This window comes from Anolis sagrei, chromosome 10, assembly GCF_037176765.1.
Source record: "Anolis sagrei isolate rAnoSag1 chromosome 10, rAnoSag1.mat, whole genome shotgun sequence".
Lineage (NCBI taxonomy): Eukaryota > Metazoa > Chordata > Lepidosauria > Squamata > Dactyloidae > Anolis > Anolis sagrei.
Genome location: NC_090030.1, coordinates 21,169,064 through 21,184,773, shown reverse-complemented (window position 1 = coordinate 21,184,773; position 15,710 = coordinate 21,169,064). Strand labels below are relative to the sequence as shown.

Here is a 15,710-nt window from a genome sequence, read left to right as displayed (position 1 = left end):
GGGCAGAGCGAACTGCCAGCTGCCACTTGGCAGCGCAGCTTTTGAAAGTAGTCAGTCTGTAGCCAGAGAGTTACAGGAGAGGATTGATCTGTGAATCAGCAGTGTGTAACCAGAGAGTTACAGGAGAGGATTCTCCAGTGAGAGGATCAAGGAACTGATCTGTAGTTGTGAACTACAGAGGTAGTTGATCCTGTGTGGAAGTAGAAACCCTGTAGTGATAGAACCACAGGGAGGACTGATTCTTTAATTAAGAATCAAGATTTGGCTTGGAGCTAATACAGTTAATAAATCAAGTGGCTTATTTGTATTACCAGAACGGTTGTTAAAGAAAGAAACATCTGCCTAAAGAAACCTTTTGAAGTTTGTTTAGTGCCTAGAGTCATTCAAGAACTTCCATAAATGTAACCAGCTAAGTTTGTGCCTCTATTTATTTATTTATTTATTTGATGCACTTATTAACCGCCATTCTCAGCCCATTAGGGCGACTCATGGCGGTGTACAATACACATAAAAGACAATTACAAAGAAGCCAATTACAACAACATATAAACTATACAACAATTACAGACTACACTAAAAATCCGCTTCGTCTCATAGTGGAATCATAACCAGTCTCATATTCCTTGTTCCATTCCAGTCTTCTTTACCACATTGTTGTAGCACTTAATTAAATGCCCTCTCGAACAGCCAAGTCTTAAGGCTTTTTCGAAAGGACATGAGGGAGGGCGCCTGTCTGATGTCTGCAGGGAGAGTGTTCCACAGCCGGGGGGCCACCACCGAGAAGGCCCTCTCCCTCGTCCCCGCCAGCCGTGCCTGTGAGGCAGGCGGGATCGAGAGAAGGGCCTCCCCAGACGATCTCAAGGTCCTCGTGGACCTCAAGGTCCTCTAGTGAAGTATCATTGAATCTATTCTACTCCTGTTATAGTCCAATAAACTTGTTGCTGTTTTTTCTCAAGCCTTGCCTCAGATACAATTTCTTCTAAGTCAAACAGTCCTGTATAAGAAGAAGAAGGACCAAATTAGGGTTATTAAACGTAAGCTACGCTATAAATTAAGTTAACCCCCCTTAATTAGTGGTCCCTTGGTATCCAGCTCCTAAGTTGATATTGATAATTATACAGCTTCCTCACACTCTCTCTCCCCACTTTCAGGAAACAGTTGAAGACATACTTTTGTTCACTGGCTTAAGAGTAGTAGTAGTAGTTGGTAATATTACCATTATACCTCTGATTAATAGCTACTATCTGTATCTGTACCCTGTTCACCACACCAGCCCTATAGATATCTTGAGCAATGATCAATCTATTTGACCCCCAAGGAACTGGGAAACTGATGCTTCTGTTCGATGTTTGATGTTTTGTCTTATGTCTGATATAACAGGCTGCATTTTTTATTTAATTTTAGTTGTTAAGTCATAATTTGTTTTTATATGTTGGGTTGCCAAATTTCGTTACTACGGATGTGTTGTTGTTGTGTTTAGGCATTGAAAGACCTGGATGTTCCACTGTGCTTTTGACTAGGCAATTCCCTGGATAGTAAGCCCCATTTGGGACCCAAAACATCTTGTCCTGAAGCACTTTATAATTGTTATACCCCCAAACCTTAATGGTAATTTAGTCATATCCTTGTCATTGCTATATGATATTTACACCTTACGTATTAGCTCTATCCTTTAATGTTGTGGTACCAGTCTGCCCACCCTTGATGAGACATTGAATTTTGTTTTTTGTTGTTCGGATTTGATGTTCGTTCTATATACTGTTTAATGTTATTGTTTTATTTTGTTATATTGCTTTTGATAATATGCATATTATGTTTTAACTGTTCTGTTTAGGCTTGGCACCATGTAAGCTGCCCCAAGTATCTTTTGGGGAGATGAAGGCAGGGTATAAAAATAAAGTTATTAAAGTTTTATAATGTTTCCCTTTTATGTTTGGAATCCACCCTGAGTCCCTCCAGGGAGATAGGGTGAAATATAAATAACATTATTATTATTATTATTATTATTATTATTATCATTATTATTGACACAAGAACATAGTATGACACAGAAAATGAGATATATATGCTGGATTTCATATCCCTAAATCACAAGTCAAACACTTCCCAAGTGTTTAGGACCGTGTGATGTGTTTTCAAATGATGTGTGCAGATTTATTTATTTATTTTATTTACAGCTTTTCTATTCCGCCCTTCTCACCCCGCAGGGGACTCAGGGCGGATTACAGTGTACACATATATGGCAAACATTCAATGCCAATTTTTGACACACAAACATATACAGACATACACAGAGGCTATTTAACTTTTCTGGCCGCCGGGGAGCTGTTGCTTTCATCGTCCATCTGCGACACTGATGAAGCACTTCCGCATTCCCCGCATGCTTCCTCGCTGGAATGCTTTGCTGGAGTCTTCTTTATGGCCTCATAAATCAGTTAATTTAGCCTCCCCATACCTTATTTTCCTACTTGACAGATGCAACTGTCTTTTGGGTTGCAAAGGTTAACAACAGGCTACACACAATTGGTTGGAAATCCACTCCAACCTGGGCTGGCTTTGAACTCATGACCTTTTGGTCAGAGTGATCTTAATGCAGCTGACACTCAGCCAGCTGCGCCACCAAGTACGGTGGCCTTTTGCAGTTGACAGATCGTGATTTTGTAAATGTGTATGCAGATGATACCACTTTGATGGCTGAAAGTGAGGAGGAGCTGAGGAGCCTTCTAATCAAGGTGAAAGAAGAAAGTGCAAAAACTGGGTTGCAGTTAAACATAAAAAAACTCAAGATTATGGCAACCGGACTGATTGATAACTGGCAAATAGAGGGAGAAAACGTAGAGTCCACAGTGCTCTCTGGATGTAGGTGAACTACAACTCCCAAACTCAAGGTCAATGCCCACCAGTATTTTCTGTTGGTCATGGGAGTCCTGTGTGCCAAGTTTGGTTCAATTCCATCGTTGATGGAGTTCAGAATGCTCTTTGATTGTAGGTGAACTATAAATCCCAGCAACTACAACTCCCAAATGACAAAATCATATGTTTTTGAGTAATGGTCACTCCTTGTGTTGTGAGACTGTTTGTTGCCAAATTTGGTGTGATTTCATTCATTGGTTCTTTTGTTTTTAAGGTACTCATTATGCAGAGCATTTTTATATAGATAGATAGAAAGATAGATAGATAGATATTAGACTTACTATAAATTATAACATAATATATATAATGATATACTGTTTTATGATTGTCTATTTGAAGTTGTAATGCTTTCGATTGTGAGCCGCTTTGAGTCTTCTTATGGAGAGATAAAGCAGGATATGAATAAAGAAAGCAAGAAAGCAAGCTTCCAAAGAGAAAGTAAAGAAGAGGCGAACGACAAGGAATTTTGTCAGCTTCCGGCCACCGTCTCCCAGCACCCTAAGGGAATACATTTCCCAGAAGAGCCCGGGAGGAGGCGGTGCTGTTTGAAGGCGTAGTCCTTTTTTTTTGAAAGCGGGGCGCATGCGCAGTACGCGTACGGTGGCCGGGGGGCGGATGCCGCAGCTTCCCTTCGGCCGGCGACAGAGGCAGCGCCCTCAGAGGAAGGAGAGACCGCGCTCAGGTAATGCCAGGCCCCGGGGGAGGGGGGTTCGGGGAAATCAAAGGCCGCGCTGGCGCTCCATACTGGACTAGGGATCTATAAGGGCCGAAGGGCGAGGAGTTTGTGTGTGGGTTTGTGCCTCAAAGGCTCCTCTGTGGCGGGATGGATCTGGATTGAATCTGGCGTGTAGGCCCTTCGTTGCCCAACTTACAACTTCTGAATCATTTCCATCTGAATGATGGAGCTAGGCCCCGAAAAAGGGAGACATAGTTATGTGTGTATGCAGTACTCCGAGGCCACCACAAGGGGGCAGTCTGGATAGAGTGGCTGCCTCAGAGGGAGAGATGACCAATGGAAGAGGGCTGCAACGTTGCCATGGAGACGTTGGAAGCCCCCCCCCCCCCTTAAAGGCCATCCAACTCAACTCCCTTCTGGAAGACACCACCCAAGCCCTCCCGACAGATGGCCATCTAGACTCTGCTTTAAGGGACCCCTTAAAACAGTGGCTCTCAACCTGTGGGTCCCCAGATGTTTTGGCCTTCAAGTCCCAGAAATCCTAACAGCAGGTAAACTGGAATTTCTGGGGATTGTAGGCCAAAACACCAGGTTGAGAACCACTGCCTTAAAGGCCATCCAGACCAACCCTATTGTTGCCAGACAGGAAGGCCCAAACAATAATAATAATAATAATAATTGGGATTTCTGGGAGTTGTAGGCCAAAACACCTGGGGAGCCGCAGGTTGAGAACCACTGCCTTAAAGGCCATCCAGACCAACCCTATTGTTGCCAGAGAGGAAGGCCTGATCAATAATAATAATAATAATTGGGATTTCTGGGAGTTGTAGGCCAAAACACCTTGGGAGCCACAGGTTGAGAACCACTGCCTTAAAGGCCATCCAGACCAACCCTATTGTTGCCAGAGAGGAAGGCCCGATCAATAATAATAATAATAATTGGGATTTCTGGGAGTTGTAGGCCAAAACACCTGGGGAGCCACAGGTTGAGAACCACTGCCTTAAAGGCCATCCAGACCAACCCTATTGTTGCCAGAGAGGAAGGCCTGATCAATAATAATAATAATAATTGGGATTTCTGGGAGTTGTAGGCCAAAACACCTGGGGAGCCACAGGTTGAGAACCACTGCCTTAAAGGCCATCCAGACCAACCCTATTGTTGCCAGAGAGGAAGGCCCGATCAATAATAATAATAATAATAATAATCTTTATTTATACCCTGCCACCATTTCCCCAATGGGGACTCGGAGCAGCTTACATGAGGCCAAGCCCAAATAGCAATTACAATAAAGAGAAACCAAAAACACAAACCGAAAATGTGAACAATAAACAATAACATCATAGTTACGTAAAACATATGAATACATAACAATATAAAAAATTACAACATGCACAGGCAGAATTATAATGGGCGGGCTACATGTAGTGATTAAAAAGACAAACTGATTAAAACTAATTAAAAACCCGGGCAAGATAAAAGAGGGAAGCAGGTAATTTACGGAGGAGGGCTCATTTTAGCGCGAGTTATGGAAGCAAGTTTTCCCATGATGGGGGACGTATACTCCAATGACAGAACTTTGAGGCACAGCAATCATGTGGGATTATATACCTACTCATCAAAGGCACAGCAGAAGAGCCAGGTTTTAAGGTTCTTTTTGAAGATTTATAGGGAAGGAGCTTTCGAAGCACTCCCTGCAGATGGCCATCCAGTCTCTGCTTTAAAATTTCCAGAGAATGAGACTGTACCACACCCAGAAGCATCTGCATGTTTTGTTGCCAAACAGGAAGTTCTTCCTGATGTTGAGGTGGAATCTTTTCCCCTCCTGCAGTTTGAACCCATTACTCTGTGTTCTAGGGCCCTCGCACACAGCCATATAACCCAGTATATCAAGGATAATAATAATAATAATAAATATTTAAAGGCCCCTTTTCTCCCTAACGGGATCCAAAGCGGCTCACAACACAAATCAAAGCATATCTATATAAATACAAATGTAATGTTCGTTTGTGGGATTAACAGAACTCAGAAACCACTGGACAAATTGACACCAAATTTGGACAGAAGACACCTATCAGGCCAACGAATGACCATCACTCATAAAAACATGGAAAAACACAGCAGAAGAAACTTAAAAAACAAAAATTACATTACAATGCGTGCACAAAACTACATATATACACACACACAAACAGACATTTACGCAAATACACAGACTGGACCACAGCAACGTGTGGCAGGGGACGGCTAGTTTAAGATAAAATACAAGACAAAAATCACAGAAAGCATAGTAACGTCCCGAAATAAGGTATAAATAAATATTAGGTATTAAAAACATGTGAAACCAATTACAATTATTGTGGAGACTCATCAATTAAATACTACATTTTGCTGAGCTCAGTACAAATCGACCTTGCTGTCATTAGGAATTGAATTCATTTGTCAAAAGCTTGCTTGAACAGGTAGCGGTTTGTGTGTATGTGTGTGTGTGTCAGGAGCGACTTGGGAATCTGCAAGTTGCTTCTGGTGTGAGAGAATTGGCCGTCTGTAAGGACGTTACCCAGGGGACACCCAGATGTTTTGATGTTTTACCATCCTTGTGGGAGGCTTCTCTCATGTCCCTGCACAGGGAGCTGGAGCTGACAGAGGGAGCTCATCCACACTCTCTCTGGATTTGAACATCCAACCTGTCAATACAATGGTTTAACCCATTGCACCACCTGAGGGCTTCAACTGGTTCTTGAAAGATAACAAAGAAGGACAGTTTTAATCTCAATGGGGAGGGAATTCCAACGGGCTGGGGCGGCTACCAAGAAGGCCCTCTCTCTCGTCGCTACCAACCATATTTGTGATATCGCTGCTGCCATCACAAATATGGTTGGTAGCGACGAGAGAGAGGGCCTTCTCGGTAGCCACCTTCCAGAGAGAAGGGTCTCTCTGGAAGTTCTTAATGATATAGTGGGTTGGTAAGAGGCAATGCAGTCAGATAGGTAAGTTGGGCCTGATGGGGTTAGGGTTATCTGAGTCCACGCCGCCATATATTCCAGTTCAAAGCAGATAATGTGGGATTTTATCCAGTTGTGTGGAAGGGCCCCCAGTCTTTCGAGCAGCAGAAAACAAGCCTTGCAGTTGTCAAATATATCCAGAGACAGGGCTCACATTAGAGGCACCAAAATGTGTGTGGCCCAGTATAATCGTACTAATGGAATTAGACTCCGCCCAATGAGAAACTTTGTGAATGCCTTTCAGAGGAAGCAACTCTGCGGAGGCCCTGTGAGACACCCCCCCCCCCCCCAACACACACACATCCCTTTGATATCTAGAGCTAAAGCTGGATGAATCTGCAACAGCAGCACTTCCTGGAGGCTGCAGCCTCTTCTGCTGTCGCATTTGCCTCCTGAAGCTCTGCCTCTGGCTGCCTGACGCTGCATAGGCCAGGAAGTGGTTTTGCAGCTCCCAGGCAGCAGTAGCAGCAAGGACTGTTTACCAGCTTGTCACCTTGTTTGGTCCCAAGGTGTGGCAGCCTCTGAGGAGAATAGATGCCTTGGGGAAGAGGCTTTTGGCCAGCCCTCTGATCCCAGTGTATTGGGATTTCACCTATTCACTTAGGCACCTTCCACACAGCCATATAACCCAGAATATCAAGGCAGATAATGTGGGATTTTATACAGTTGTGTGGGGTTTCATTGTGTTTGTGTGAGAGAGAACTACAAGGGTGAGAGCAGGTCCCGTCTACACTTTCATATAGTCCAGTTTCTGAATCCAGATTATCTGCATTGAACTGGATTATATGATAGTGTAGATCCAGCTGTAGCCACTCAGAAGAAAGGCTTTCATTTTGAGACTTCAGATGTATGTGCGTAAACAAGTATGTTGTACTGGCAGTCCCAAGATAGGTTTTTTTCTTAAATGGAATTTGTTTGCAAGTCAGAACAGGTACATTTGTTAAGTGGAACTCCAGCTTCATACATAAACATATATATATATATACACACATACATATATGGCTGGATAGTATAGGGAAGGGTTAACACTGCTGTGGTGTTTGTTTTGTTTTCTGTGACCCTGTTTGGAAGATTTCACCTCCCTCTCTTCCCCTGCGAGAATTGATTTTGGAAAATTTGGCTTGTTATGGAAACAAGGATTGGCGATAAAGCTTCATTGGAGACCCGTTGTTGTTGTTATTATTATTAACACAACAAGATGTGTCCACAGCACACACTCTGCTGGCTGTTGATTTGGATCACACTTCCCAAGTGTCTAGGACTGTGTGATGTATTGGTGAATAATGCGTACAGATCCCAGTAAGGTGGCCCTTTGCAGCAGTCAGGTGGTAATCTTGTCAGTGCCGATTGTGTTTAAGTGCAGGCCAAGGTCTTTAGGCACTGCACCCAGTGTGCCGATCACCACTGGGACCACCTTTACTGGTTTGTGCCAGTGTCTTTACTGTTCGATTTTTAAATCCTCATATCATGTCAGCTTTTCCAGTTGTTTCTCTGCAATCCTGCTGTCACCTGGGATTGACTGGTTGCTGATGACTCGAAAAATAAATACCTGGGATTATTATTATTATTATTATTATTATTATTATTTCATGCACTTCTATCCTGCCCTTCTCCACACAAGGGGGATTCAGGGCGGCCTCACACAGGCATCAACAATGCTTACAACCGTATACATCATAAGAGTACAACTAAAACAGTAAAAACATCTAACAACTCTTTCGGTAGTGAATGTCTCTTCCGAGGGGCAGATTTCTCTCACTTTCTGTGTTTCACCCCCAATCTTAACTATGAATAGTTTGTAAGTTGGATGTTTATAGCTCAGGGACTGCCTGTAATTGCAATGGAATTCTTCCTTCTTCCTCCAGGAAGTAAACAAGCAAACATGATCTTTGTTCCCCTGGCCTTTTGTTACATAGTTGTATCTTCACGTGTATTTTACACTTTCAAAACTGTTTTAATAGGGTGGTTGTATTTTTACTTTTTAATGTATTTTTGGCCTTTGCCTCAAAATGCAGCATTTGTGGTGAACAAATCTTTCATGGTCTTGAGAATCGAAATGGATGATGGAGCAAAGTTGTAAGGAGTTGTCCTCCATGTCTGAGAATACGCTTTTAAAGTAAATATTCAATTCTAGGCAGTGAGGCTGCAATTCTGATTTTAAGAAAAACCCTGGCCTCCCTGCTTGTTAACCCAAATGGATGGTTGGTCCTTTAATAGGCATGCGAAGAAGGTATTTGAAGAATCCTCTTGACAAATTCAGATTTGAGGCATTGGCAAGCAAGACTGCTGAGCTCATTATATAAGGACATGCTATGCAATACATGTAACCCATCACATGGGTGGGCAACTGCAGTGGACCAGGGGCTCATTTTCTGCCTCATGACCCCAAAAGATGGTGGAAAAACACAACCAGAAGCAGTAAACTTCCACTTCTGGTTTTGAAATACCAGGTGCTTGTTAATGTTGAAACAATACTGCAGCCCGTTTCAAGGTGAATTGCTTCTCCTGGACACTTCACCTTCCAGGGAAGTCAGAAGACGAGTAGTCTAGAGAATTTAGAGGAGGTCAAAAGTCAGAAAAAAACTTAGGGAGGGGCTTCATGAGTCATAGGGCTACCTTTCTGGTAGGCATAAAGCTGCATCAAACCATTGGTTCTTCTGGTTCATTGCTGTCTGGTGAGAGATCATACCCGTTGCAGAGAAAGAGGTCTGCAGGGTACTGACTCTGGAGCATCTATAGCAATGTCTCTCAACCTTCCTAATGCTGCGACCCTATAGTTCCTCATGTTGTGGTGACCTCCAACCATAACATTATTTTTGCTGCTACTTCATAACTGTCATTTTGCTCCTGTTATGAATCATCATGCAAATATTTGATATGCAGGATGTGTTTTCATTGACTGGACCAAATTTGGCACAAATACCCGATACATCCAAATCTGAATACTGGTGGAGTTAGGGGCGGGATTGATTTTGTCATTCTGAATTGCAGTTGTTGGGATTTATACATAACATACAACCAAAAAGCATTCTGAACCCCACCAGCGATGGAATTGAACCAGTCTTGATACACAGAACTCCCATGTCCATCGGAAAATACTGGAAGGTTTTGGTGGGCATTGACCTTGAATATTGGAGTTGTAGTTGTAAATGGAACATAGGAATGGCACAAGGATTATGAGAACGGATCTGATTTCAACTGAGGCGTTATGTTATGTTTGTTTTGTTGATCTGTTTTGTTGATTGTTAATTGTTGTGGATTGATGCTGTTGATCCTGTTGTTGCATTGTTATGTTTTAATTGCACTGACACTGTTTGATAATTGTACCATGTAAACCGCATTGAGTCGCCTGTTAAGGGCTGAAAAATGCGGTATAGAAATAAAGCAAATAAATAAATAAATAAATAATAGTTCACTTACATCCAGAGAGCACTGTGGACTCAAACAATGATGGAAATGGACCAAACTTGGCACGAATCCTCAATATACTCAAATGTGTACACTGGTGTTTGGGGAAAATAGGGAGTTGTAGTTGCTGGGATTTATAGTTCACCTACAATCCAATAGCATTCTGAACACCACCAACGAATTGGGTCAAACTTTGCACACAGAATCCCCATGACCAACAGAAAATATTGTGTTTCCTGATGGTCTTATGATGATGCCTCTGAAACCCACTTATGACCCCCCCCCAGGTTGAGAAACACTAATGTATAGAGAGTCGCCCTATCCAGTTGCCCTCTTTTCCAAGTTTTGTATGCTATCTTTGGAAAGGTATTCTGCTAATACCTTTCTCACCTGGGGAATCAGCTTTTGGTTCACTAACATGAGCAGCCAAATGTTTTGGGGGCAGTTTCCTCTTCGTCTCGTGAACTTAAGTAGCACCTTTTGAAGGAAGAAAAAGCAGACAAGTTGTTTCTTGTCTTGGCTGGTTCAGCAGTTCCCAGTTCGAAAGCAAGCAAAAGTTGGGTATAAATCATGGAGCGGCATTCAGCTTCATTGATTCTGGAGAGTGATGGAAATTCTGAAAAGAGATTCCCGCCTCTGCCATCCACACAATCTGGGACTTCGATTCCCCCCTCCTTTTGAAGGGCACTTCCAAAGCAACCCCCTGCTTTGAGCTTGCCTGGCCTCTCTTTCTTTCTGAGCGTCTCAGTTGTCCTCAGTGTTAAGGCAAACGTTCTGCTGCAGCTCAAGCGCATTAATTCCCAGTAGCCCCACCATTGTTTGGCATAATCTGTTCTTGGCCTCCTTCTAACAGTCCTTTGTGTATTCACAGGCGGCCTCCGTGGGTCTGTGGAAACATTGTGAGCCTCCATCACAGGTGCTGGGTTCGAAGGCCTTGTTGGCCTCAAGCTCCAGCCTCTGGTGGAACAGCTGGCTGGTGGTTTTATCACAGAGCAGTGGCAGATTAGTTGGCTAGTAGAATCACTTCTGTGCATCTTGTTAGCTTTTATGGTAGAGAATCCAATATTACAAATGCACAAGGGTACTGATGAGGGGGGTTTCAAGTTTATAAAATTCAGTTTTATATGAAGTTTATAAAATTCATGGGGTCTCTGAAGACACAAACACAAGCCCCAGCACGAGAAAAGGAAGTTTCCCCTCCCTCTAAATCCAGGAAATGATGTTCTGGGCTCTTGACTTGGGTTTCCCCTTCTGCTTTCATGTGAGAACACACAGTTCTTTCTTCCTTATTTAGATGATGCACATTCTACCTTTGAGTCAGGGGCATTCAAGATGACTTACAGCATATTGCAGGTGTCTGCAGACATGTGGCCTTGCAGATGGGATTGGACTGCAAGTCCCATTAGTTTTTGGCTGAGGAATGCTTGGAGGTGCAACCCAACAACATTAGAAAAGCCATATAGATTGCTCTCATCTCGGTGCACATACATTGCAGTTCTTTGTTCCCAGACACCTCATGAGGCCCTTGGCCAGCAGAAAAAGGGAAGAAGGCCTTCTGCTTTGGCTCTTACCATTCCCTCTGGAGAGTTACCTCTGGCAGGCTCCACACACTTACTGCAAACTGCGCCACTTTTGGTGGCTGGACAGTGCACTCTTCCCATTATTCTCTTTCTAAGAAACTGCCTCTTTTCCTTTGATTTCTTGGCTGGTGGAATTTCTCTTTAGTGCTGCACTTTAAATACAGATAGGAAGTATTTTTGGGAGTGGGAATATAGTATTTATTTATTTATTTACACCATTTCTACCCCGCCCTTCTCACCCCCGAGAGGGACTCAGGACGGCTAACACAGGCAGCAATTCGATGCCACAATATCAGTATTTATTTATCGTGTCATCAGCAACCAGACATAAATATCAGCCACAATATCAGTAACATAATATAAAATCATCATACATAGCAAAGTTAAAAGCAGTACATTAATTAAAATTACATAATCACAAATCACAAAGTCACATAGCCGTTTCCAATTGTCATAACAATTGGAGTCCTATGGTCCAAGTTCAGTGTCTAAAGTGCTGCTGTGCCCACTAGCCAAAGGTCTGGGTCCAAAATGACGATTTTAGTTTTTTCCTAAAAGAAAGGAGGGAGGACGCCGTACATGTTAATCCTTCTATCTTCTTTCAAATTTTGGGTCCCCAGATGTTGACTTCCCTGCCCGGAATCCCTGACCATTGACATCAAGCTGGCTGGGGATCCTGAGAGTTGGAAGTCCATATCACCTGGGGGCCCAACATTTGAGAACCCTTTCCTTATGAGGTCCAGGTGAGACTTCGCGTGATATGAGAATTGGGTTTTGGATAAACGGGCCAGCTTTTGACATGTTCCTTGCTTTTGCAGGATAAAGGATGCAGACGATCAAGTGTGTGGTGGTGGGCGACGGGGCGGTGGGCAAGACCTGCCTCCTCATCAGCTACACCACCAACGCCTTCCCCGAGGAGTACATCCCCACTGTCTTCGACAACTACAGCGCCCAAATGACGGTGGATGGCAGGATGGTCAGCCTGAACCTGTGGGACACGGCTGGTCAAGAAGAGTATGACCGCCTGCGCACCCTTTCCTACCCGCAGACCAACGTCTTCGTGATTTGCTTTTCCATCGGGAGCCCCTCCTCATACGCCAATGTGCGGCACAAGTGGCACCCTGAGGTGTCCCACCACTGCCCCAACGTGCCTATCCTCCTGGTGGGCACCAAGAAGGACTTGCGGAACAACGCGGAGACGGTGAAGAAGTTGAAGGAGCAAAGCCTGGGGCCCACCACCCCGCAGCAGGGGACCTCACTGGCCAAGCAGATCGGGGCAGTCAAATACCTGGAGTGCTCTGCGCTAAACCAGGAAGGGGTGCGCGAAGTCTTTGCGGAAGCCGTGCGGGCCGTTTTGTACCCCGTGACCAAGAAGAACTCCAAGAAGTGCCTCCTGTTGTAGCCGCCGGGCATTGTGGGGCAGAGACCGAGGGCTTGGCAAGTTTGCGGGCCGCCTCCTTAATCTAATTGCGTCTTGCACTAATGGCTTTAAGTGAGATTCCTTTCAGCAAGTACTCCTGCAGCTCAGGTGGCGAATCCTGCGGACTGAAATGGAGATCTTGATTCCACTTTGAAGAATTATGCCTGGCCACCAAGTTCTCAACGTTTTCCGCTCGGCAACCATTCTTTCACTCTTTTGGGGTCAGAGAAGGGCTTGCTTCCAAGCCAAGCACTGTCTTTGCTATACAAACCTAAGATATGGGCCTTTTGAAAGAGACAACTATATGTTTTGCTTTACAGGTTGCTGCTGCTTTCCCTCAAATGTCAACCATCTTCTGTGTAGACAGGGTTGTGCCTTTCTGATATGTCAACAGAGAAGCTGAATGAAAATGTTCAAAAATGCCTTATGAGTTTTAAAACCTGCTCCATTGTGGCATGTGAGACCCAGCATAAACGATATGTAAAAACCGATGTCAGAATCGGAGAGGGATGGAGAACTGCTGAAAGGCTTTGAATAGGATCAATATTGTGCCTCTAATTCTCTGAGAAAGGGTGTTTGCTGCCGGTGCATGGAATTATTCTGAAGTTGGGGATAAGTCCCTTTGGCATTTCTAGTTTGCAAAGGAGGGCTTTGTGGAGCAGTTCCTTGGTTCTGCATTTGCCTGCCCCTCTGCCATGTCAGTAAACCAAGATATTCTTCCAGAAGCAAATTTTCCCACACTGTCTTTTAGGATGGCTTTGGGCTGTGCAGAAGTTTGCAGAATGAATCTTCTATTTCTCTAGGCAGAACGGGTCCATGCCATGCCTTCTGTAAGATATGGCCTCCGATGGTATCCCTGATTGGCCGTTAATCAACTAGGATGCCACCTTTGATGCTATTTAGCACCTTGACAGCTTGGCAGTGGCATGCCCACTTACTCCTCTGCATGGCATGATTGATCTTAACCTTGTGAATGTGGCCTTGCTCTGAAGCGGTATTTCTGTGCCTTCCCATTGTTGCCTCTCTGCAGGAAAAGACAAGTAACTCTCTGCCTTCTAAACATTCAGGTGTGAATGCTGTTAAAATGCTGCACTAGGTTGTTATTCGTTTAAATCTCTTTAGGGCATTGGGACCCAGTAAAGATGCGCATAACCAAGGTTTAACCTTCACTAAAATATTAACGTTCCCTTTTTGATATAAAAATCTATTTAGCATCATGAGCGATTCTCTGCAATGGAGTCAAGAAACTCTTAAGCTGATGCAACATATCCATGTTGATGATCTTTAGGTGGGCTGGGATGGATTATTTGGAGTCTGGTGCTTCTTGCTGTTCCTTTCAGGACAAGGAGAGCTTAAATTACGTGAATAAATGTTATTTTTCTCTACTGAAGTGCCATAGGAGTATCTAGGAAGCCAAGTAGAAATCTTATTTCCACCCACTGGCCATTTTATTTAATAGTTTGACCCCATTCTGAAACAAATCAGCTCTATTTTATATAATGATGATAATTCTGACCAGTGATCCTTGTGTGTTCCAGTGCAGAGAAAGCGTGGCCTGCATTTAGGATTATGATACTTCTGAGCTGCCCTCTCTGCCGTGTTGCCAATACGATGCTTGAGGGAGGGAGCTGGATCGGGGGCCAATCCGGCATCCTTCTTACAAATAGTAAATGTAAATTGTGCCTAGAGGCCCTGCGAACTGGTTGCTGTCACTGAAAAGCTGCCTTCACCTCTTCTTCCTTTATACTCAGGATAGAGATTCTGCTTTTGACTTGTCATTGGACCATTCTCAGGGTATGGAGTGGTGGCAGACACTCTCTTGGGCCTAAGGAAGGAAGTCAGGGATGGTTTGGCACTATCAGTGCATCCAAATGCTTTCTGAATATCAAGGAAAGCATTGCTCTGTGTGTGTGAGTGTGTGCGTGTAAGAGAGGTAGGCCGGTATGCTTGGTGGCCCTTAGGCCATGAGGTGTGGTGGACCAGACTCTGCAGACCAACCCTTTTGTACTTGGCTGCCCAGCTTTGCATAGACTATACTAACTCTAATATAATGGTGCAAAGCCTTGTTTCCTTTTGGTGCTGCAGGGGCCAGTGGAGAAAGGGATTTCTCTGGGTGGAGCTGAGGTCTGCTGTGGACTGTTTTGGCTGTACCAGTCCCACCAGCCCTAGCCAGAATGGGCAGTGATGAAGGGTCAAGGGTGGCATTGTTCCCAAAACAGCTAGAAGGTTCCCTTTGACCTTTTTAATGTGCTGGTTGGGGGTGGCGCCTATGCCTTAATGCAGGAGGGGAACCTGAGACTGTTTGGTACTGAAACATACACTGGCAACTGATTTTCTAGTTTAAAGAAATACATTTGTATGGCAACTAACAAAAGTTATTTTTAAATTATGTAGAAATAAATTGTAATAAATCCTTTTCTTGTTCTTTTTTTCTGTGGTGGGTGGGTTTGGTTATTCTGATGTACTGTTGAAAGTATTGGGGTTGAGAGGGAAGTGCTCTCTTCTGAGTAATTGCCTCAGAATGGCAGCCCTCCCCAAGAGAAGGGCACTTAGGGGCACTCACGCATTGTATGAGTCCAGCAAAAGAGGAGTGGATGGATGTTTCTGTTGGGGTAGCACTAGCCAAGTCTGTAGGAAGGATCCTTCATAGAAATGAATCATGAAGTTGGAAGAAACCTTTACAAGGGCCATCCATTGCCATTCAGGAACAT

At 44.0% G+C, this 15,710-nt stretch overlaps 1 protein-coding gene across 2 annotated transcripts; it reads left to right on the top strand.

The window, feature by feature from the left end:
• The first annotated feature begins 3,489 nt into the window (after positions 1-3,489).
• LOC132762901 (rho-related GTP-binding protein RhoG-like) lies at positions 3,490-15,413 on the top strand. Of its 2 annotated transcripts, XM_067471605.1 has the most exons (3): positions 3,490-3,595; positions 12,200-12,322; positions 12,398-15,413. In XM_067471605.1, the coding sequence occupies exon 3, from the start codon at positions 12,406-12,408 to the stop codon at positions 12,979-12,981; it is 576 nt and encodes a 191-aa protein (XP_067327706.1). In that variant the 5' UTR covers positions 3,490-3,595; positions 12,200-12,322; positions 12,398-12,405; the 3' UTR covers positions 12,982-15,413. The 2 variants fall into 2 exon arrangements, with proteins under 2 accessions (XP_067327706.1, XP_060612124.1); XM_060756141.2 differs by lacking the exon at positions 12,200-12,322.
• Positions 15,414-15,710: the final 297 nt, after the last annotated feature.

Coding starts and splice junctions, on each gene's coding strand:
- LOC132762901 (XM_060756141.2), top strand. CDS start 12,406: ATGCAGACGATCAAGTGTGTGGTGGTGGGCGACGGGGCGGTGGGCAAG.